The sequence below is a fragment of the Mytilus californianus genome, unplaced genomic scaffold (genome assembly GCF_021869535.1).
Source record: "Mytilus californianus isolate M0D057914Y unplaced genomic scaffold, xbMytCali1.0.p SCAF_1, whole genome shotgun sequence".
NCBI lineage: Eukaryota > Metazoa > Mollusca > Bivalvia > Mytilida > Mytilidae > Mytilus > Mytilus californianus.
The window spans coordinates 43,392,509-43,416,178 of NW_026262581.1; the positions used below are offsets into that span (position 1 = coordinate 43,392,509).

Genomic DNA, 23,670 nt, shown 5'->3' on the forward strand with positions numbered 1-23,670 from the left:
AAAATCATAACAAAATACAATACGTTGCTTATTAAAAGATGGAAATAGTCAAATATCTATGAGTCGTCTATGTTGAAAGGAATGAAACCTCCAAAATCAAGGATTATAATTTCAAGGCTCCAAATCAGACAATTCATATACAATAGATATAAGAAGATGTGGTATGAGTGCCAATGAGATAATCTCCATCCAAGTCACAATTTGTAAAAGTAAACCATTATAGGTAAAAAAATGGAAGTGATATCTCCTAATCCAAAAAATTGTGAATATTCTACACCGTCCGTTCGTTGAGTCCCAAATTTGTTATGACTCCAAGCGTTCAAACAACGGGAATATATAGTAAACTTTCTACAGTCTTTTGCAACAGTATCAAGTAATCGACTAATTTGTCATGGCGATTATAAAGGTTTTGCACTGATGATACTAGATTAGGCTAAAACTGTGAACTCTATAACCATACGTTTTTGTGTTAGATAAGTGTATATGCGTTTGAATCTGTTTCCCTTCTGTTTAAAATACATATAAAATGAAGCAGAAATGCAGATTAAATTTTATTAATACGATGTTCTGAGGTTATACATTTAGGCAGATATATAAACATAAAGAGATACATTTAGTCATATTACTTATAAATTTGTATTACACAGTCTGAGAGGTAAAACTTAAAAAAAAAAAAAAAAGAAAAACATTTTACGAAGTTACTTGAATTTGAAATCTAGATATATGGATGAAATCTATGAAGTTACTTGGAATCTAAATATATCGATGAAGTCCTCTGTGCTCTGAAAAAAATAATAAATAACTGTTAACAAATAACAAGCGCTAGAAATAGTAATTATCTATATTGCATCCGATTTGTTATTATTGAATGATAGAACTTATTAGAAAGAAATATTTCATCATGATCAAAATCTGTTCAATTTTAATTTTTCTTTCCTATATTACTCAATTTATGAAAATTTGTATTTGTCAAACCGTTACGGTTCATACAATTTCTAAACTTTTATTTTATTTTACTTATATCTTTGTTGTTTTACTCTTTTAAAGCTGTTATTTTCTTATTTCCCGAAATCTTTTTTAAAAGAGACAGTCATAACACGTGTATGTTTTTTTAGTATAAAAGTCAAATATCATTTTTTTTAATAGACATTTTGCATTCTTTCTTTCATGAATGTCCTTCAATCAAAGAACTGTTTGATATAATTGCAATACTTAAGCAAAACAAGCAATATGTAGGAATGAATAAAATGATTTTATCAATAATTTATGAATTTCGTGCGTCCGCGCGCCGTTATTTTCTAGATTCATCTTTCTGGATTTCAAATTTGAAAGCTAAGGATAAATAAATAACTGCAAAAATTGAGGAGCTAAAAGAAAATCACAATTTCCCTAAGATTAACCTTGCCTGAGGGAGTTTGAACCTCAGTGTTCTAATAATCAAGTGTTTTTTGCTTGTTCACAATACTAAAGTGAGAATAATTAAAGAAAACAATATACATTTGGAAAAACACTTAAGTTTACTACTTAGTATCTAATTTTTCGTAAATTTTCACTTTTGCGACATACTGAATGAGTGTATCTACGCATGTCGGGGTTGCATGCATAGCACGAGACGCTAATCCTGTCGATGAAACCGGTATCGCTCGCTCAGTTGAATGCACATGCAATTCCCTCAGGTATTGCATTTTTATCTTGATTTCTATGTATTCTAAATGGATTTACCGATATGAATATTGTTAAACTATTGTTGAACTATTGTTGCCTTTTCAATTCAATTCACTTTTTAACATTGTTTCTTTGAGTTAGAACAACAGAAGGGAAAGTTTCGTTCCCTTCTGCTTGTTTTATTAAAGACACAGAAATAATCCTTACTTTGAAAATAAAAACTCGATTCTAAGGGTTATATTCAGATCTCCATATTGTGTAAATTCTTGTCATTTATTGACGTTAGGTTCAGTTTTATGTTTTTATTTTGTATACAACACTCATGTGCATCTTTATCGTATTTTCTCAAATTCATTTTACATCTTTGTTCGTTTTTAACATTCAAATTGCCTTTGAATTAGTATGAATATGTTTTTTTTTTATATTACTAGTACTTTGATTGTAATTTCTATGGAAGGTTTGGGCAATATGAAAAATAAAGAGATTGACATACAAGCGGGTGGTCGGTACCTCATATCTAATTTAACCATCTATCTCTTAGGAAAATTCTGAATGCCACACGTTAGCAATCAATTCATATGACGTGTTATAAAGTTGTACTGTTATATATGACTTTTGATGGGAGGAAGTTGCTTATCAAATTAGGTTCGAAATTATTGTGTACTTTAGAACATTTGCTATATAGCTATATCCTTTTTATAGATGATTATTTAAATGATACATAACACACCTGATAGTATATATTTAAGCATTACAACGACCGATAAAGTCACATGTTAACTTCTGTTGACACCATTCGGTTCCAGGTGGACATGGCATTATAAATGCACCTCCATTCAGGTCACACTGGAGGAAATGCGTTGGACAGCTAGTTCCGAAGTATAGCTCTACTGGATCTTTTACTATACCGTTAGCACATGTGTCCTTCAGATCTACAATGTTAACAATGCGGCCATTTTTATTTTTCATTGGAGCCCATATTGTTATGTGAATGACAGCCATAAAATTATCGACGAACATTTTTTTTTGTACAATGAGTGTTTTAAAATTTCAGACTATTGGCAAACAGCAAGTGGCTGCACGCCGGATGTAAAAATTGCTTACACGCTACAACTCAATATCAAGCTACATACCAAATATAAAACCAATTCCTCTCATAGAGACCAATAAAACTTTAACGAACGTTTTCTTCCAAAGGACTTTCGGATGGACAGACGGACTGACAGACAGAGTCGAGCGGTTACTTGTCCTGCTTTCGCCGTTGGTGACTCAGTTGAAAATAAGAGCTCTCAAAATTGTAAAGCCGTACAAAAACCCATAAGTTTTATATTCCTATCTATGTATACAATAAGGCAACAATATATAATGTTAATTTAACCTCAGTCAATGCAAAATAGCACACACAGGTACATATATCTCACACTGAGAATTATTGAGTATGACAAACAATGATTATTCAGACATTGCATGGTAAGTATAGTAAATAGTATATAGTGTCCGGCGGAGATCGTGAATCAGTCCACTTTTTCGAGTGTAGCATCGGGTTTTTTCGTACTGCTATTACGCAATGATAATAGTTTTATTCATGACTGTCCATCTTATTATGACTACTATACATGTTTTGAGCACAATATACACAATTTCGTGGTATTAATCTAAAATTCAGTGTTTTGCATTGTCCGTGATTTTTTTGAGAGCAACAATTAAAACGTCCAGGTTTTTCAACAAATGGTCCGGGTTTTTTTTTTTAAGAAAATGTGAATACGAAATAAGGTATTCTTGACCTTAAAACTTGACTTTTTCTAGTTTAGAAATGACTGTAATCAAGTGAAGGACAAAATTATATATTCACAATAATTCACAAAAAAAAACATATTACAATGTTGATCAAATTTAACTTTTTTCAATTTAATGACAACTTTCTGTTTTTACCATAACCTAGCAGTATTACGATATAAAAGAAATCAATGGGTACGTTTTAAAACGGTCTTAAAAACCGAGTACAGGGACTCATATTTTTTTTATTTCATTGCATGCTACCTTTGTTTTGTTTTTACAGTCAATAATATTTTATGATTGATACATATTACAGTGACAAAAAAACATAGGAGCAAAAAAACTATGGAAAAGGAGTAAACAATCAGAAAAATTCAATATAAAACCATGCAAATATTATACTAAAAGAGGACCCCCACAAATAAGAATTTAATAAATTACAATAACATTTGAATTGAATGTAATATCTAATAAAAAATGAAAACAACACTTTACAATTTTATCTTATATGACCAAAAGGACCTAAAAAAATCGCCAAATCCATCTAAGGTCAGCTTTGCCTGATGGAGTTGAAACTTTAGCCTCTTTATTTTTAAATTTATAAACGGACAATTCTAAATGATTCATTGTTGGTTGCTTAATGTCCAGTGGCAAATGTGTCGTGAATGTTCAAGACGAAAATAAATTAATAATAAATCCAATAAGTAGGTCCTGTAACAGAGGAAGTTCGAAAAAAAGGTCAGGAAGTTTAGACTGCCACTGAAATGAGAGTATATTGGATATGGACAGACATTTTGCCTTGCAGAAGGCCACCTACGGACCCTTCAAAGAGCCGTTGCAAGGGTTCTCAACGCGCAATGAGCGTAGCACTCTCTCTACACGCCCTATTGTGACCGGACGTGGATGCGTTCTTGAACATCCCACACAGCCAAACGGACGTCCCACTTTGGCAAGGGTCGGTCGGAAGAGGACTTAAGTGATCATATTTCCCTTTCCCTGTCCCCCCTTTGAGGTAAATAATTTTAGAAAGGTTTGTTATAAATCATGTCAATACCGTGGTACTGACTACTGACAGAGCTGATCTTGTCCAATGTATTCAATAAACAACGAAATAAATAATCTGTAAGCTTCAATACGATCCTTTTGATATAATAATAGTAAAATAAAGAATAAATGTGTATAAAATATGCGTTCACATTAAAAATATACATTGTCAATTTTTTTAGCTACGCTGGTGCTTTATTACTGTGTGACCAAGCATAGCATACGCTTGATCAGACTCCTCTTCACAGAAGGAGCAATTGAACATTGTTCTTGATTTCCATTTCTAGAACGATAAAACATCATTTCTTATGAAGCAAGGATCTTGCAATCTGATTGGTTAATTACCCGGTTTGAAAATAACACCCCACCCTAGTTTTGAAGGGGATAAAAAAGTATGCCAAAATTTCCAAAAAATAAAATGTTTGCCAAAATTATGAAAATCAGAATTTTGGAAAAAATGATAATTTTACACCGATGTTGAAAATGCACACGACTGCGCCTCTCAGGATGTATATATTTTCAACACCGATGTAAAATTCTGTACACTCCTGATTACACCGAGATAGCTTATATTTCCATCAAGACAAATAGTAAATGAAACATTAAGGATATATTTTACTGAAAAGAAAAAAAAACATTTACCCGCTTTTAGTCCAAGATGTCTGAACTCACATAAAGTTTGTTTGCATCAATAAATATTTCACTGTATGAAATTCATATCGGTACACTAACATGAAGATTTTTGAATGCAAATGAAGGATGACTTTTTATGAAATGTAATTGTTAATACAGCATTATCAAACTGGTTTAATGCATTGTTTCGTTCTTTGAAAAGTACTTTATTTGAACCTTATCATTATTTTTTAAACGTAAATGCACTGACACATCTTAAGCCGTAGGAATTTTGTTTTTTCACTCGATAAAACAAGGACACACTCGAAAAAAAACACGGATTGCGCTCAAAAAAAAACCACAGACATTTAAAAATGAATAACTTTCCAAAATGTCCTTTTCAATGCAAAAACAAGAAATTTTGTAAAGTGTCATATATCTAAGTATACATAGATTCCATGTGCAAATTTCCGTTGACATTTGCATTGGTAAGTGTATAAAATTGACTTTAATCTATATTTTGGAATAAAGCATTTTAAGGCTATATTAAACGTTTTTAGAACAAAATAATTTAGGGTTGATAATATCTTTTTATCAAAATTATTAATTTATCTTCTATGATCTTGTATATGAGGTTATAGCATCATTTTTTTCACTTTTTACCAGAAAAGAAGTCTGTTTGTTTATTTTTTGATTATATTCACTCAAAAAAAAGTGGTCACACTCGAAAAAAACCCGATCAAATCACTCGAAAAACCTCGACCCCAGCCGGACACTATACCAACCGTGTATTGGAACTCGTCTTAATTATCTGTCAACTCACCTTCTGGGTTTTCAGCCTCCGTGCAGTCATCATTGAGCATGATTAAGTCATCTTCTCCATCTCCAGTACCCCCACCACCTCCTCCATCATCTCCACCACCATCTCCTCCACCATCTCCTCCACCATCTCCACCACCTAATCCACCATCTCCCCCACCATCTCCTCCACCATATCCACCACCATCTCCACCACCATATCCCCCACCATCTCCACCACCATCTCCACCACCATCTCCTCCACCATCTCCACCACCTGTACCACCACCATCTCCACATCCTCCTCCACCACATGTACCTCCACCATCTCCACCACCTGTACCTCCACCATCTCCACCACCTGTACCTGTCCCGTCTCCGTCAGATCCACTTCCATTTGAATCTGAATAAAATTGAGAATGGAAATGGGGAATATGTTAAAGAGACAACAACCCGACCAAAGAGATGATAACAGCTGAAGGCCACCAATGGGTCTTCAATGCAGCGAGAAAATCCCGCATCCGGAGGTGGGCCTCGGCTGGCTCATAAATAAAAAAGTGTACTAGTTCAGTGAAAATGGACGTCATACTAAACTCCAAAACATATAAATGAACTAAAATTAAAAAACATACAAGACTAACAAAGGCCAGAGGCTCCTGACTTGGAACAGGCGCAAAAATGCGACGGGGTTAAACATGTTTTGTAAGATCTCAACCCTCCCCTTTACCTCTAGTTAGTGTAGAATAAAGAAACAAAAAGCAATACGCACAGTAAAACTCAGTTTAAAAAAAGTCCGAGTCCGATGTCAGAATAGGTAACAAAAGAAACTAAGCAAAATGACAATGATAAATAAATTAACAAAGGACTACTAGCAGTTACTGACATGCCAGCTCCAGACCTCAATTAAACTGATTGAAAGATTATGTCATCCATCATATGAAAATCAAGCACAATCCCTCGTTAGGGGTTTAGTATCATACCATCATAAAATATATGAGAAGAACATAAACTGTATCATGCCAACAACTGGTTTTAGAATACATGTGTTTATTTCCGTTGCAAAGACCCTATGAGTGAATCAATATCAATACCAAAATTTGCAATCTTAATGACCTGACAACAGTATCGTAACTATATCCAAATGAAGTCCAAATAAATAAAAAAAATATAGGGATTTGTATAAACTCGTACATTACTAAAAAGGAATTTAAAAAAAGAACATAGTGAATAAAGGAACATGTATAACTTAGTAAATTTTTAGTGGTTGGTTCTGTTGTTACGTTGTTTCCCTCTTTTAGTTGATGTGTTTCCATCGGTTTTAGATTGTTATCCGGATTTGTTTTTGCTTATTCGAATTATGACTATTGAGCAGCGGTATACTACTGTTGCCTTTATTTTATGTAATGATATAGTTTTAACAAATAGAGTAATCGACATCGTTATAATGTGTGACTATTATATGAAACTTTTAAAATTTCGGTTATCTTGTGAATAACTTTGATATTGTTATATAGCTTAATCAATAGTTCTATTGCGAAAGAGCAAAGGAAAGAAAAAAACACGTGTCATATGTGCCAAAATGCTCGCGAAACAGCCAACGCCATGGACAAATGAAAAGAAGGCAAACAGTTAGAATAACACCACACAGAAAAAGGTAAGTAACATTAACCCCTTTCGAAAACAGGGAGAGATTTCTCAAGTTCCCGAATTGGTATATAGTGCTGAATCCTTTAGAAGCATATATTATGGTACCATAAAAAAGTAACATACTAAATGTTCTAGCAATAGGAAAATATATCTTTTATAAATAAAAGAGTGGAGAAAATTTACATTCACGAACAAGCTGTAAATAGTCATAAAAATGCATTGATTACAATTTTGAACGGAAAAATTCTGCACAGTTACGTACCACCAAATGGGTAGTAGCATCTTGTTCTTGTGAAGAAATACCTTTTCTTCCTGTAAAAATAGTAAAAGGTGTAATACCACCAAATCATAGTACGTCACATCCGGTTGCATACGAAAATAGGTCGAAAAAAAATATTCCCTTGAATTTGACAGTTGTAGGTAATTGATCCTACATTTCATTGCAGTAAAACATTTCTAAGTCATAAACATATATCTTGGGTATTTCAAAGCACCATTATTTCTTTATTTGGGGTTTCTATAGAATATTTTGGAAACTTGAAGTTACATGGTTACTAAAGCGTGTACACAGGTTAAAAAAGGGGGAAAATTTGATTGATTAACTTCCAGTGATGGTTATTTTCTTATATGCAATGAAATGTTATGTGAAATTTTTTCTATAGTACTGGACAGGATAAATCTTTACTCATGCCAAGTATTTCTTTATTTGAAACAAAGATAAATTCTGCACAATTTTTTGAAAAGTGCAAATTTAACAAAGACTAATAGGGGAAAATCAATGGTGGTATTACACCAAAACGATAATAATTATCGCACATTTAAATAACTGTATTGACGAAATATAAATATTGTTATCAAACTGGAAAGTTACATACATATATGAAGTTTTCAAAAAGATTATCGTTAACAGTGATATATAACACCTATTCATAGCGGTTTTTTTTATGTTAAAGCTGTATAAATACCCTGCCACGTTCAGTCTGATTTGTTGGATGTTTTTCTGCTGCTTTGTATCAATCTGATGAGCTAAGCCTTTTCCACTGAGTTTTAAAGTTTGCTCTTATCTTGTGCCGTAACGCCACTGTCCCAGTTTAGTGGGGTTTAAACATGTTTAACGCCGTCACATTCTATATGTGCCTATCCCAAGTCAGGAGCCTGTAGTTCAGTGGTTGTTGTTCGTTCATGTCAGTCATATTTGTTTTTTGTAAATTGTTTTGTTACAAATAAAAGGCCGTTAGTTTTCTCAATTAAATTGTTTCATGTCGAGGTCTTTTAAAACCGACTAAATGTTATGTGTTTTTTCTCATTGTTGAAGACCGTACGGTTGCCTACAGTTGCTTTCATCCACTTTATTTAAACTTTGGTGAATAGTTGTCTGATTGGCAATCATACCACATCTCCTTATTTTTATATAAAAGAAGCACGGAGCTGTACTATTAGATCATAGTAATCGTTTAAATTATCAGAAAAACTCTTAAAATAGCAAGTACCTCATATTAAAAAGTTATACTATAATTCAACTGTTCCTTCAAGTATATGAAATTAGTTAATACTTACGTTGAACATGTCTTCATTCTTCTTTTTCCTTTCGTGCACCTGGTGATTATCTTCACAGAAACACGTTTACACTGGCATCGTCTGTAAAATTATACAGCGATTAAAAATACCATTGAAATTCATCTTCTGGTTATATAAAAGTGAGCATAGTTATAGCTGAGAGGAATGATGCGCTTTTTAAATGTGGGATATGGGGATAAAAAGTGGGATCTCGGACAAAAGAGGTAAAACAGTGAGAAGTCGGAAAACAATACAAAAAAGCGGACCTAGAAAATGAGCACCTCTGTGTCACCCCCTCATCATAGTTGTTACCAATCATTCCCACATTAAGATTTTGAATGAGTTTCTACTGTCTGTGATGGGTTGGTCTATCGAGCACAATCTAACGTGGGTCGATGAAACAAAAATGTCAAATATTAAAGATAATTGAAACTCGTATATTTTAATTGTGGGAGGTGGTGGCCAAGCGTATAATCTATAGTTATGTTGCTGTTAAATGAGAAGATGAACTTCCAATGGGTTTTTTTAATGGATCGTAACAATCAAAACAATTGTTGAATGTATTTCTGTCTGTGTATATTCAGACATTTTATTCAGCTTTACTTTCAGGTATGGTGATGCTGTTTGACCACACTAAAATACATACATACAAACTATACATCTTACCACATTTAGCAATGATTTAAAATTAATCAATTGTTATAAAGAAATGGAATTCAAGGATTATTAAATAAGTTTTGTCATGATGGATAGATATTCCCTTATATTATTCAGAGGAGAGAGAGATGATACAAATGGTATAATTGAAAACCATAAGTCGAAGGAAAACAAACAACAAACAGCCAATAGTGAACTCATGTGGTCCGGATAAGTAACAATATCTGCTTCATCATGGTAACCGTCGTGTTGGTCTTGACACATAACACTCAGGTTATAAATTGCATTCGTTAGTGTCATAATTGATATTTAATGGCGGGTTTGTGGATACAATACTGAAAAATGTCTGTTCACTGGTGTTAATATGTCCTTTGATTGAGTTAAGCTATTTCAGTTGATATTTTATAGTGTGTCTTTCTATGTTGTGATGTTACACTATTGTTTCAGAAAAAGGACGAAGGTTTGGTACCATTAAAACGTTTAAACCCGCTGCATTTGTTTGCACCTGTCCTAAGTCAGGAATCTGATGTTCAGTAGTTGTCGTTTGTTGATGTGGTTCATAAGTGTTTCTCGTTTCTCGTTTTTTATAAAGATTAGACCGTTGGTTTTCCCGTTTGAATGGTTTTACACTAGTAATTTTTGGGGCCCTTTATAGCTTGCTGTTCGGTGTGAGCCAAGGCTTCGTGTTGAAGACCGTACTTTGACCTATAATGGTTTACTTTTATAAATTTTGACTTGGATGGATAGTTGTCTCATTGGCACTCATACCACATCTTCTTATATCCTGTTGTCAACTGTCCGACAGATTTTCTATAGCGGTCAACCAAATCATGATATTGTCTGTAAACTTTCAGAAAAATGACTTAAACTTAACCACTTGCTCTAAGAATCCTTGTTTTATGACAATATTTAAACTTTTACAACTTATCATCACTTAGATTTCAGAAATCAAATTCTTAGCAGGCGTCAAAGATCTACATAGTTTTTACCGTTTCTTTTTTCTTCTGCCTTTTCCTCCACTGTAAAAATAAATTTATCAATATACACATGAAATATGCAATAAATGTTTGAGTTTAAAAAAACGACATCGTCTATCTCGTAAAAGAAATGGATTTTTAGTATTAGATATATCAGTTAAAATGCAATTATGAAATATGTCAGTGCTAATATAGTTTTTTCGATGTATTTTTGTTGCAATTAAATTCATCTCCTTTATTATTAAAAATGTTTCATTTCAATTTCCTTTATTTAAAAAATTATTAGTATATGAAGTACCAAGGTGTTAGTACGTTCTATTATGATATTGACATTTTTTTTTCGTTTGAGAAAATATTTCTATCATTTGCTCTAAGAGTCCTTGTTTTATGACTCCAAATTTTGATATGCTTGTCACTTAGATTTGTAATAGTAAAAGTTCAATGATAAGTTAATATTGATATTAAAAGACCTTTTAATGTCAATATTAACTTAATTATTGAACTTTTACTGACTTACAAACCGTCAAAAAACGTAAGAAAAGTACACAAAAAAGACTTGCAGAAATCTAATAACCCTGAATTGGACGAGTTAAATATATTCAACTTAAATGATAGTTAAACAGTACTCAGACTGATATATACAAATAACAGTTACCTAATTGCATTGGAAACGGACCAATGAAATGACAGTACATCATTTAATTATTTTTTTATTATAGATTTTTTAGCATTAACATACCATCATTGGATAGTTTTATAAGATTAAGGGGTAAACTTATATTTTTGAATTCCAACTTTTCAAAATAACGATTTTTTATTTTATAAATGAGTAAATCAAAACCCTGTGCAGACCTCATTTACAACTGACCAATGAATGTTCTGCACAGAAACTTCTTGTTATATATATTTGATGTTTTTAATCTGCTAGTAATCATAAAATAGATTCATAAAGACCAGACATGAAATGAAATTGAAATACAATATATTATATTAAAATAAACACTTTTATTTTAGTCGTCCGTCATTCCCTTTTCATGTCTAAATGAAGTAAAGGCACCTTGAAAAAAAACCCTTTTACCTTTCTTAGTTTTATAATCGCCTGACATAATCATATATTATAAATCGTAATAAAACAGTAGATAAGAACCATAGTAAAAAATATATTGAAAGAAATTTGTAAGTATGTCTTTGGTTTGACCCGGCCGGGGATCGAACCCACGACCTCCCGCACTCGAGGCGAACACGCTATCACGAGATCAACGAGGCGGTCCTTTGGTTTTGATTAAAAGGAGAAAAAGGTATACATTAATGCGAAAGCAACCCAACGACACAGACAAATCAAACATTAAGAGTCAATATACAGTCTTTTGTAATAGAAAGATGCCTATGCAGAATAATAAGCTCAAAACCGCCCCATGACTAAAAAAAAAAACGGATTTATTATATAATCTAATAATATTTAACGTTAAAGATATCCCAACAGGCACATTTGATTTAATATTAGTAACCGTCAAAAATACCCCAACAGGCACAAGTGTTTGGTTGAAAAATATCACCTGTCCTTTTTAAATTTCGATCGGTGGAAATTAAAGAAGGTATTATATAAACCAGTAGAAGAAAAACACTTCACTGTATAGTAACGGTAAAATAAAATGCATATTCAGGACGATAACATGTAAATATAATATGAATATTATCCCTGCTTTGTACTAGATCGACACGCTGAGCCGGATTTTTAACGTGTAAGTTCACAAGCTAACAGTTCGCAGGAAGAAAAGTCACCCTACCAGGATACATTTCTGACTCTGAGCCGACCAGTCTGTGCTCTTACTCTTAAATGCCGCGTGTTTAGCGTTGAAACAGCAAATACCAGTTTAAACGTCTTTGCTTGACCCGGTCGGGATTCGAACCAACGACCCCCCACTCCCACGAGACCAACCAGGAGAGCGGTAGTATAGAATATCATACCAACAACTCAAGTACAATAAACAATACAGTTTCACAGAATGCTCAAAGTTACTCAAGCGAGCAGAAAGTATTTAACCTAAATTAGATGCGTTAAATGATATTGGAAACTACGCGTAAATATCGATGGACGACTTCAGAGTAGATTTCATGGATCAACGCTCTCTGCAAATTAAAAACTCTTGCACCAATTATTTGAGGGGTCCGGATGTGGCCAGCTGTTGCAAGGCTAAATTTCTATCCTTATTCAATATACCCCTATTTTCCAGTGGTATTCCAAGTATCACGTCCAACCTCACTGTCGACCTTCTATTGCAAGACCTTGCAAGACCTACCCATTGTATTTAAAATTCACGTGTTCTCGTCTTGAAAATGCATGAAATATTTGCCACTGGACGTAAAGCAAACAATCAATCAATCAACTTTATATAAATTATTCCATGTACATAGTACACGAATACAAGAATTTGTAAAATGCTTAAATGTAAAATTTCCATTTAAATCACTCAAAAAAAGTGCAAAATTTTATGGTTTTTTTTATTGTTTTTGTTTTTTTTTTTTTGCAGTCTACTACATAACTGAACATAAAATTGGTATTTGTTGCTTCTCCATGCACTAAGCACGCGGCATTAAGGAGTAAGAGCAAAGACTGGTCGGCTCGGAGTCAGAATAATGTGTCCAGGGTAAGGTGACAAGGATTACTGCGGACTGTTACCTTGTGAACTAGCACGTTAAGAATCTGGCTCAGCGTGTCGATCTAGTACAAAGCAGGATTAATATTCATATTACATTAGAATGTTCTCGTCCTGAATATGCATATTAATTTGCCGCTAAACGTTAAGCATCCATCCATCATCATCATCAAAACCAAAGGATTGAATTGGGTAGAGAAATATTGACATCTCTGGACTTCTCCCGTCCGACAGTATACCCTTGCTAAAGGGGAACGTCCGTTTGACTGTTCGGGTGTATAAATACACAGCTTCGTCCGGTCGAAATAGAAATGTCGTATATCCGATGCCTGTTGTAGTGAGAGTTTCACGCTATCTATACGTTAAAGAACCATTTGAATAACTCTTTGAGGGGGACATACAATCTACGCACAAGTTAAATAATTGAAATCTCTAAACAACAACAAAGGTCAGCTAAATCTTTAAATAAGTCCCATGGCTGATTTTAACACATTTTTGCGCCTTTTGCATGGACAATTGAATATGAAAAAAAAAATGTAAATAACAAAACCGATCAGTAAGACAATATCTAAAAAATAAATGAAACTGCCAAAATAAGTTGAATCCTTATATATGTTGTTGCATACATTTTTTATTTATTTTTGCTTCTATGACTACTATACCAGATATAGAAAAAACTTGAAACATCAGATTTTGTCACCTAGACGAGACTGCCGTCGTTGTACGCTTCAATACATGTATATGTGTTATGCCACTCAATGAAGATTTTTGTTCTGTTCTATTCCCCTCCTCCTAGTTTGGCTGGATAGGATACAATGTAACCTCTGATGTGGACTACGTTATTTAATGTTAAAAAAAATAAATGCAAAGAGAAAAATGAGGAAAGAAATGCTAAAATTTACGCTTAAAAAATCAAATATAAATATAAATCAAATATATAAAAATTGCAAAACTGTTTGAGACAATTATCAACTGAAGACTACATCACTAAATGAAGCTGATTAGTTGATTGCTCCCTTAATGTCCAGTGGCAAATATGTCATGCATATTCATGACGAGATGCAAAGTGGATCGATCTGAAGCAAATGATAACAATTTTAGAGTGACACTTTAATAAGATAGAGCGTTGGCTAGATGTAAAAGGTATGCCGTATTAGAATAAAGTTGAATAATGATCAAAATCTTTAGCTATTATTAGCTACCCCCCCCCCCCCCCCCCTTTGTTTTTCTCCAAGGAAGACGAATTAAGTAAATGAGATATGGACTTATTTCGTAAATAAATTCCTATTGCAGCCAACATTTCCCGATTTCGGACAGGTTTGTATCTCCACTCAAATACCGTTTGATTATTGACCGGCGATATCAAATCAACCAAAAGCACTTTGATTCTCTGAAATTGTAAATTATGGTATTTCGCTGGCTGTTTTTTCCCGATCATATTTTGGACCCCCTGATTCTAAGTGGGCGTGTATAATTAGTCATGCCCGATTAACTGTTAGTAAATTGAACCTCAACTTAAAGACCTACAACGAGTTAATAAGTTCGAGGTACAATAAGTAAACAAAAGAGATCCTTTATGAAATGAGATCGTTCCAGGTGTCTTAGATAATTATTTTGCGTTAAATAACAATGGAAAATGCATGAACAGGTTTGTAATAGACATTTAATTCTGAACAGGTCGCAAAGATCTACATAATTTTACCGTTGCTTGTGTCTTTTGCCTTTGCTTCCACTGTTAAAATAGAGAAGAAAACTTCATAGTGATGATGTAGTTTTTTATGATTTTTACCACTTTTCACAATCTGTGGATATTAAATCAAAACTATATATATTAATTATATCATTTTACGCTAATGTGATAGTGTTTATTTTTAAATTGTTTTATACGTAGTACAAAAATATAAATTTAAACTTTTCATTAAACATTAAATGTTAAAGAAATACTTGTTCCTGAAAGATTAAATACAGGTCTTGTACAGTTCTTGTTGAAAGTTAAATTATTTTGTATATATATATATATATATTACCTGTTGCTTTTTTTAGCTGCAGTACTGCTGAAATTGAAACAAATAATGCTTTAGTGAGGTATGCAAACACATAATGCTTTTGTGATGTATGCAAACAAAGATGAAAATGTTAAGCGCTTTGTGTAATCTTGTAAGCTTAATGTCACAAATTTATATACAAAACTGGTTTGTGAAATTGCTATGAATGTACACTGAATGACGCACTTACCTAGTTTGTTTTTCACCTTTCCCTTGACTACCAGGACTTTTTCTACAATTCAAAAAAGAAAATAATGTAATCTCCAATACGACTTTGTTCTTATAAGCTTGCATGGATCTAATAATTATAGGTGTCAGACCACCAATTCAAAATCCCTATCTATTCAACCAAATTTTGCAAATTTCACAGCTTTCTAAATATTTTACCTTAAGTTTAACTTCATAGAAACCCGGTATATCCTGAATTGCACATTTATCATCTTTCTACATGACAATTTTCAACCTATGTTTAAAGTCTTCTAAGGATATACTAACATTCGGAAGACAAGTACTGCTACAAATAACCCCTGGTTTTCTGGAAATCTTAAATAAGTTTACTATGGAGCTCATTAATCCTCAATTTTTAATGGACAAGTAAATTTTGGCTCAAAATGGTCTACATATATTTTTCTTTCAAAAAAACGTTTCATTGGTTAGTTTAAGTAAACAATGACATCAAAAGCACTATTTTTGTCAGGGAAGGGCTTCTTTTACATACGTTCTAAATTGGAGTGGGTGAATTGGTAGTCTGACACCTATATCGTGATGTTTCGCATCCGCCTGTATGAGGTATAAATATCTTTTACAGTTGGTATCATTTTGTCTTTGATTGTAAGAATTGATATTAATATATTTATTTACAGTTTGAGACACGACTTAGACTTTTCTTTTTATTATACTGCAATGCTTGAGGTTTTGCTCTTTGCACTACTACATTAGTCGATATTTGACTCTAATTTCATTTTACGGATATGTCTTTGAAACTTGATTTCAGTCAATCCGAGCTCTTTTTAGCGCGGTAATATCTCCTGTTGCTCTATTTCCACCTTTCATTTTTATTTCTTCTGCTTTTGTTTTACTTTTTTATCTTCTGAAATATGGATATCATCATAGATTAACCTGCTTCCATTAACTGATGTATATCATTATTTTATTCTATATTGTGTACTTTTTGCTATTCCTTCGAATTTAATAGGACAAAATGAGATGTTGAAAACTCCAAATTCCCACAATGGTAAATATGTGCCACTTTGAGTTTAGAGAATTTACATGAGCCGATGATTAATCGTTTGGCGATGTAGTGACAACCACCATTCTGCTATTGTATGAAGCTGAATCAATCAAAGTATTTTGATTGGAGAAACAACGGCGGATGAAACTAGTGGAAGCTAGGGAACTGCCGGTCCTTCCTGAACACCTGGGTTCATTCCGGTTTTTGTATTCAGTTATATTGGCAAGTTGTTAGAAATTGTACTACTAGGCAATGGCTACAGTTCCAGAATATCTATTATTTTTTATTATGATCAACAGACTTAAGATATTAAACGCGTACATTCATTTTCGCTTAATGCTCTTGTAGCATTGTGACAGGTTCGGTTGCTTGGCGTGGATATATAAACCTACATTTAAAATTATTCTGATCAACTTTTGTAAAAGTTGCCTCTGTGATTTCAGAGTATAACTTGTTTTGTAAAGTTAATGGCGGACGACATACGTTTTGATGGGAATAATTGCCAAAATTGGCAATGAGAGTACAAAATATAGCTTAAACGAAAAAATGAAGTAATAGCGGGCAGCTATGACTAAACAGCAAAGTAAATATAAATGTGTTGTAGAAGGTTCTTCGCTTCAAAGAAGCAATATACAAGTAAAAAATAAAGGCACAATCTGTAAAAGAACAAAACTTCAACAAAATGTATGTAAGTGTTTCGATTAAAAAAGGAATTTAAGAAAATATAAGAAACTCACTCGCTATTCTCACTAACTTCTGTCCTGAAAAATAAAGACAATATATTTAACTACAAGTATAATTCGAAATATCAATGCTGATTAATAGTTGATAACCTTGATCAAACTATTTTGGAAAGTCTTTTCGTGATTTTTAGTTTCATACATGTAGTTCCACAATTGGAAAACGTTACTTTTATTCTACTTCGCTATACTAGTGCGAACATACAATTATCTTAATAATGTGAAAATAAAACAAGAAGCAAGTCAGGATGAGAAATCGCACTGATCAGTTTTGACATACCTATCCCGGCTTGTAGTCAAGAGCAATAGGAATGAACGATGTAATGATTTGAGCTACTTTACTAAAAATCTAAAGTCTGTAGTAATCTTGTACATGTTTTAGTTATCTCACTTGATGCACATATTTCTATCTAAAAACTTTAAGTTGGTCTGCTATATAAATTACCTACATGTACAAATCGATAGTGATAAGTGATTGCACTTTAAACAGCAAAAGAGATTACTAGATTTTTCCGTTATGAAAATTTCATTTACACGTTGAAGCAGTCATGCAAATGACCCCAACCGAATAATTGGTATATATTACTCGGTTGATACTATTTTCAAGCTTGTCACACTCTCTGTACGTTCAAGAATTCTTGCAACAGCTCTATGACTGAAAGGCTCATTGGTGGCCTAATTCAAAGCAAAATGTATTCCCCCATCTTACAGTGGCAATACGAACTTTCGTATTTTTGTACTAATTTTTAATTTGTTCTCATAAAATATTTGCAACTGGACACTGGGCAAGAAAAGAATGATCAATTAATCTATAGGCTAGATCAAATCACTATAGATATTTTCTATGGAATTAGTATTTTCTTCTGACAAATTTTAACTTTATGGTCGAAGCAGTTGTTTAAACTACATAAAAATCTTAGAGAATCCAAGACACATTCAAAATACTCACCCAGTTTGTATTCCTTTACCTTGTTTTCTGCCGCCTCTGTAAAAGTTATTAAAAAAAATAAACAGACTAAATAAGAAGAAAAGATTGGAAATAATCACCTTCTATTTATAACTCGTAAAAATTGACAACGATACGAGAGAAAATGTAAATTTACTTTAAAATGTGATAACCATCATCTCTAGCAAATGTGTTGCAAAATGAAGGATATGCAGACAAAGTGCATTAAAGTAAAAGGGAAAATATGATATTATATAATAAGAAAGAATTGATATGGGTATAGTTTATTAGTTTCATTAAGGTTTGAAAAATTATAAATGTTCTTCTTTAATTTTATATTTTTCATTGCATATGCTACTATGAGATTTGGGTGGGTTTTTTTTCACGTAACTATTATTTTAAATTTAATAAGAATTCAAAATTAAAGTTACAATGACAAATAATTCGTTACAATTTTCTTTTGACCGATTATGACATGAAGATAATAATACTTTACAGTGGTATTCTCCTTTTTAATATAACTGCACAAAGCAATTGAAAATTAATCAAATTACAAACTTACAATACGCTATTTTAAATTTGATCTAAATAGATCCTTTTTAAACTCGACATGCTGCACTGTAATTGTCACATTACTTTACGGGTATTCAAATTTTTAAATAAACTTTCTATAGGTTTTTATAACTGTTTTTGTATTAATGTATGTATTTTTTGTTTAAACAAGGCAAATATTCATTCAACAATGACATGTTTTTTTCCGATTGATTTTTTTTTTTTTTTCAATGGGAACAAAAAACGTTGCTACTGACATTAATACAAACGACTGCATGGGCTGAAATGTTAATTAACAAAAGTGGAATATTTTAATTGTAAAGATGCCAATAATTTCATATCTTCAATGTACCAAATATTAAGCTTATCTATAAATGATTATTGATTTTGGGTACCTACTATTATGTCAAACAATTTCAAAATGAAATACGAAAGGACTGACAAAAAATGCTCAAATCTGTTAACTGTGGAATAACAATATTGAGTTGTTTATATTACTTGGACGTTTTTATTTTATCTTTTCTCTTTCGTATTTCATATAAACGCATATTTTGGTTGATATGGCAGTAGATATTAATGTAGAATATCACAAGTATTCTTTTTTTTAATATTGAGGCTGATTTTCAAATTGAAATTTTACAGTAAAAATAAAAATCACAGAAGATCAAAATTACGTTCTGTGGCCGTCTACATCAACAGTGATGAAAGTGATCACCAACAAAATACAAATTGATGGTAGTTGTAATATCTTGAATGCTGCCAAGTTCAAGTCAGATCTGATGCCAGAAAGGTTTATTTCGAAGAAGAAACTTAGAAATAGATAAACTTCACTTTATTCAAAAAAACCTTTCGGAATATCGGGTCCTCAATGCTTTTTAACTTCGTACTTTATTTGGCTTTTTTACAGTTTTTGATTCGAGCGTCTCTGATGAGTCTTTTGTAGATGAAACGCGCGTCTGGCGTACAAATTTTTTATCCTGGTATCTATGATGAGTTTATTTAGAAGAAAGTTAATTTTAAACTCAGATGTGAAACAGTGACATGATATAGATCTCCTTGTGTTCAGACAATGAATTGATTAATATTCTGTTTACAGTTAGTTCCCTGTGATTTTTTTACAAGTATTGAATTTCCAAAGATCCTTAAGTAAAGCTTTTTTTTTTATTTACACATAGAAAACATAGAATGGAAATACTATGTTCAAATTGTCGATCGGATTCAATATAATTAAAAAAGTTGGACTGATGTCGATGTGTCTTTGAATTTTTCCCATACATATGCAAATGTCCACAAAAATAATCATTTATCATTTTATAACTATCATACCACCAAATTCCTTTTTTTATCTTTTAAATTAACAAACAACCCGTAAAGGCTAGCATACGAGATAGAAGTCAAAAAAGTTAAAATGTAAAGACATATTGAAACGTAACACTTGCATTAACATTATGATCATTATGCAATAAATCAAGGTATTTCCATCTGACTGAAAGTATTAAAAAATATGTAAATATCGTATATCATTTTCATTTTTTTAGTCACTAAAATCTTTAAACTTTGAATGTTCCAAAAGTAAACTGCCGGTCCAACTAATGTGCACATTTTCATTTTCAACACTCTTACCTGGCTATGTTTAAAATATTTAGGTAAAATAGTTGGCACAAAAAGTTAAACACTTGTTTATAAAGCTTCATATATTAAGCGTACACATGCAGTGGGTGTTCGAATTATCATTTGATATCATTCAATTCTGCATAAGTGCATATACAATCATGCATATTTGACCAAGAAATTAATACATTTTGTTAAAGTAATTGACGATGTCATAGTTACAAGAAAACTTCGGAGGAATTTATTCAAGAATAGTTTATCCTAAATCTTTTGACTTTATTGAACTGCTGGCCGTTTTATCATATTTTGAAAACCTTAACATTTATAATTTCTTTTTTTCTCTTCGAATATCCAACTTAGGAAGTAAACGGCTTCGATACTGTGAAATATTCGGACCAGACTTTGGGAATTATGTCCCTAGCTTGTTTTCTTGGCGACATTAATTAGCGGCCATGGAATTGTTTCATAAGTAAATATTTAAACCCTTCCTCGTCGACGTCATTCTTTATGTCCGGAGTACAAAATTGTAAGCCAGGTATCATTGATGACTTTATATAACATTTTCAATCCCAGTATATGTGGTGCACGACAGTTAAACTGCAACCGACCAACACTATAAATTCAGATAGACATCAAGTAGTGTAAACCGCTTTGATTCAAGGTTAAAAGGAAGTAATTAAAGATGACTGGCGCCACCTAGTTTTTACATCCAAGATAAACGGTAGAAGTAAATTTATTTTCTGCTGCACTGTTAATTAGAATTCAAAATTGAAATAGTTGGAAATGAGTGTTGGCTTTTGGTGTAGAAATAGCGAGAAATTTGGAGGAAAATCTCTGTGACGAGAAACATTTTCTGTGCAAAATTTAGCAAGGGGTGTTGTTCATTCATACTATTTCGAAAATTCCGGAACCATAGAGTACCCTTAAACAATGCCATTTTTCTATCAAAAAAGCTGCGGCACAGTATGTGTTTTGCAGTTTCATTCACATCCAAATGTGTTAATAATTCAGAATTTGACAGTTTTATCAACGGATCTTTTATAGTAAAAACGCAGGACCCAAAAAGGCTATCATTGTCGTCTATGTAAATAATTACTTCATTTTAACCTAAAGTATAGATAACTTGTGAATAATTTATACGAAAACTACAAAAGACGTGATGGCTATCCTACATCTCCTTTCATCAAAAGACCTGCCATAAAACATCATATTCCCTAAAGAACAAAAACAGATAATATTGATAAACCAAAATGAAAGGAGAGGAATATCTTGTTTTTCTTCTTCAAAATACAAATTCACTCATTTGGGATTTGGATGCCTTCCAGCACAAAATTTTACAATTTTACAAAAATACTTAAAATTGCAAATACTCTATCAAAAGTGTCATTGAAAACATGAAGCACTGATTTGTAAATGGATATTAATAAGATAAGATACGATAAAATATTTATTCCAATTAAAGGGCCCATGATGAAAAAAGTATTTTTTTTTAATTGAGAGACACAAAAGTTTTGAAAAATATATATAAAAATGGACCTTATTTTATTATCTTAAGCCACAGCCAGACCAGAGCCATAAGTATATATTTTTAAAAAAGTGACAAATAAAACAGATTACATAAATTATTAAAGGTAAATACTATGAATGGGTTACATACAAACATATCTGTACCATATTGCTAGTTTTCTGAGTTCAAAACATTTCTTAATATAAGTTTCAATAACTTTCAGTTCTTCTAGGTTTTCTGGTATAAAAAACTAATTGAACCTAGCACTTGCGTTTATCACTTCGAATTTTGACAACTTATCACAACTTTTTTATAGAACTCTTTTCATAAAAGATTTTTTTAATACCAATGATATAGATGGACATTTTTTAAAGTTATAATATTATATTCATATTTCAAAGTGTCAAGTCATTAACTTTCAAAAATAGAGTCTAAGCAAAACAAATATTGTAGAAGGTGGCTGTACCTCTTTAAATTGTTAAGTTTAAATGAAATATTACGATAACTATACCTTTTATAGCCTTCCACTTCAACACTGACGACAATAATAACCAATAAAATACAAAGTATTGGAAGTTTGGACATCTTGTATCGTTGCCTTGTGGATCAAGACTGATGTGGAACTACCCCAACAAAGTAGTTTTAGTTACAGTTTAGGTTCGTCATAGCCAAAAATTCTTTTCAATATGATTACAAATAAAATGCAAAAAGAAAATTATTCTACACTTAATTAAATTTGCACACACTGTTGGTTCCGTGAAATGACAAAGTTATATATGATAATATTTTTTTTTGTCATGTAAATTGGAACTTTAACTTTATATTCGCAGTTTTTTTCAAAGTTTCAGTGATGTAGCATTTCTATTTTCATAAATTTAAAAATCGATGCAAAACGGGATTGAGTTTTTCAAATTCAATGAAATTGAAGTCTGCTAAAGTTGTTTCCCTTTCACTTGATTTTTAAATAGATCTTCAAATCTATCATTGTTGGGCTAAATTTCAGACGAAGTATTTACATACATTGTATATATCATCTACGACTAACATCCTTCATCGGAAAATAATAGGGTTATACAGGGCTTAATTGTAAAATCACAAATTACACATTCTTCGTCTGATATTAAGCCCAACAATGTTAGATCTGCAGATTTATTTAAAAAATCAAGTGAAAAATAGTAATTTGTTAAAGAAAAATGTCATAAAATTTCCCATCTTTTAAACACAAGAATTTGCCTGAAAATTTATATTGCCAAAGAAATAATTAATTAATATCATGCTTAAAGGGGCATTAGCTACGAGATATAAATAAAAATTAAGATATGATTTTTTTTTTTTTCAGTCATTAATGAAAGTGAAATAGTGATATAATAATTCTCTTTTAGCAGCTAATTTTGTTCAATTTTGTCAAAATAAGCTCAGAAACGTTCCTGGTGAATTATTCACTTGCAAGTGAATAATTCGACCCCATTGAATCCGTATTCATGTGAGCTTTAATTTAACCCCATAGCTGGACATGAGTTACGCATATTCAGCTATTAAAAGGAAAAGAATGTCAACATTGAATGTAAAACAAGGATTAACCATTTGGTTGACTCATTCGATCCACAAAAAAAAAAAATTCTTATACAGGTAACAACGATGATAAACA

The 23,670-nt window shown here is 32.0% G+C and overlaps 3 protein-coding genes across 5 annotated transcripts in view; all 3 read right to left on the reverse strand.

Moving 5' to 3' along the window:
* LOC127720910 (uncharacterized) overlaps positions 1-23,670 on the reverse strand; it is a 435,560-nt gene that overhangs the window by 390,797 nt on the left and 21,093 nt on the right. The gene's annotated exons all lie outside the window — the stretch shown is intronic.
* Positions 1-23,670, reverse strand: part of LOC127702712 (uncharacterized) — a 333,744-nt gene that overhangs the window by 258,403 nt on the left and 51,671 nt on the right. The window lies entirely within an intron of this gene.
* Positions 539-22,730, reverse strand: LOC127702613 (uncharacterized). 3 transcript variants are annotated; one of them, XM_052206898.1, is made up of 12 exons: positions 22,534-22,730; positions 18,356-18,391; positions 17,404-17,427; positions 15,626-15,667; positions 15,418-15,441; positions 15,093-15,122; positions 10,746-10,775; positions 9,100-9,180; positions 7,805-7,854; positions 5,921-6,298; positions 2,396-2,597; positions 539-782 (listed from the first exon to the last, which is right to left on the reverse strand). In XM_052206898.1, the coding sequence occupies exons 1-11, from the start codon at positions 22,605-22,607 to the stop codon at positions 2,410-2,412; spliced, it is 957 nt and encodes a 318-aa protein (XP_052062858.1). In that variant the 5' UTR covers positions 22,608-22,730; the 3' UTR covers positions 539-782; positions 2,396-2,409. The 3 variants fall into 3 exon arrangements, with proteins under 3 accessions (XP_052062858.1, XP_052062852.1, XP_052062867.1); XM_052206892.1 differs by having other exon boundaries at positions 15,418-15,444; XM_052206907.1 differs by lacking the exon at positions 15,418-15,441.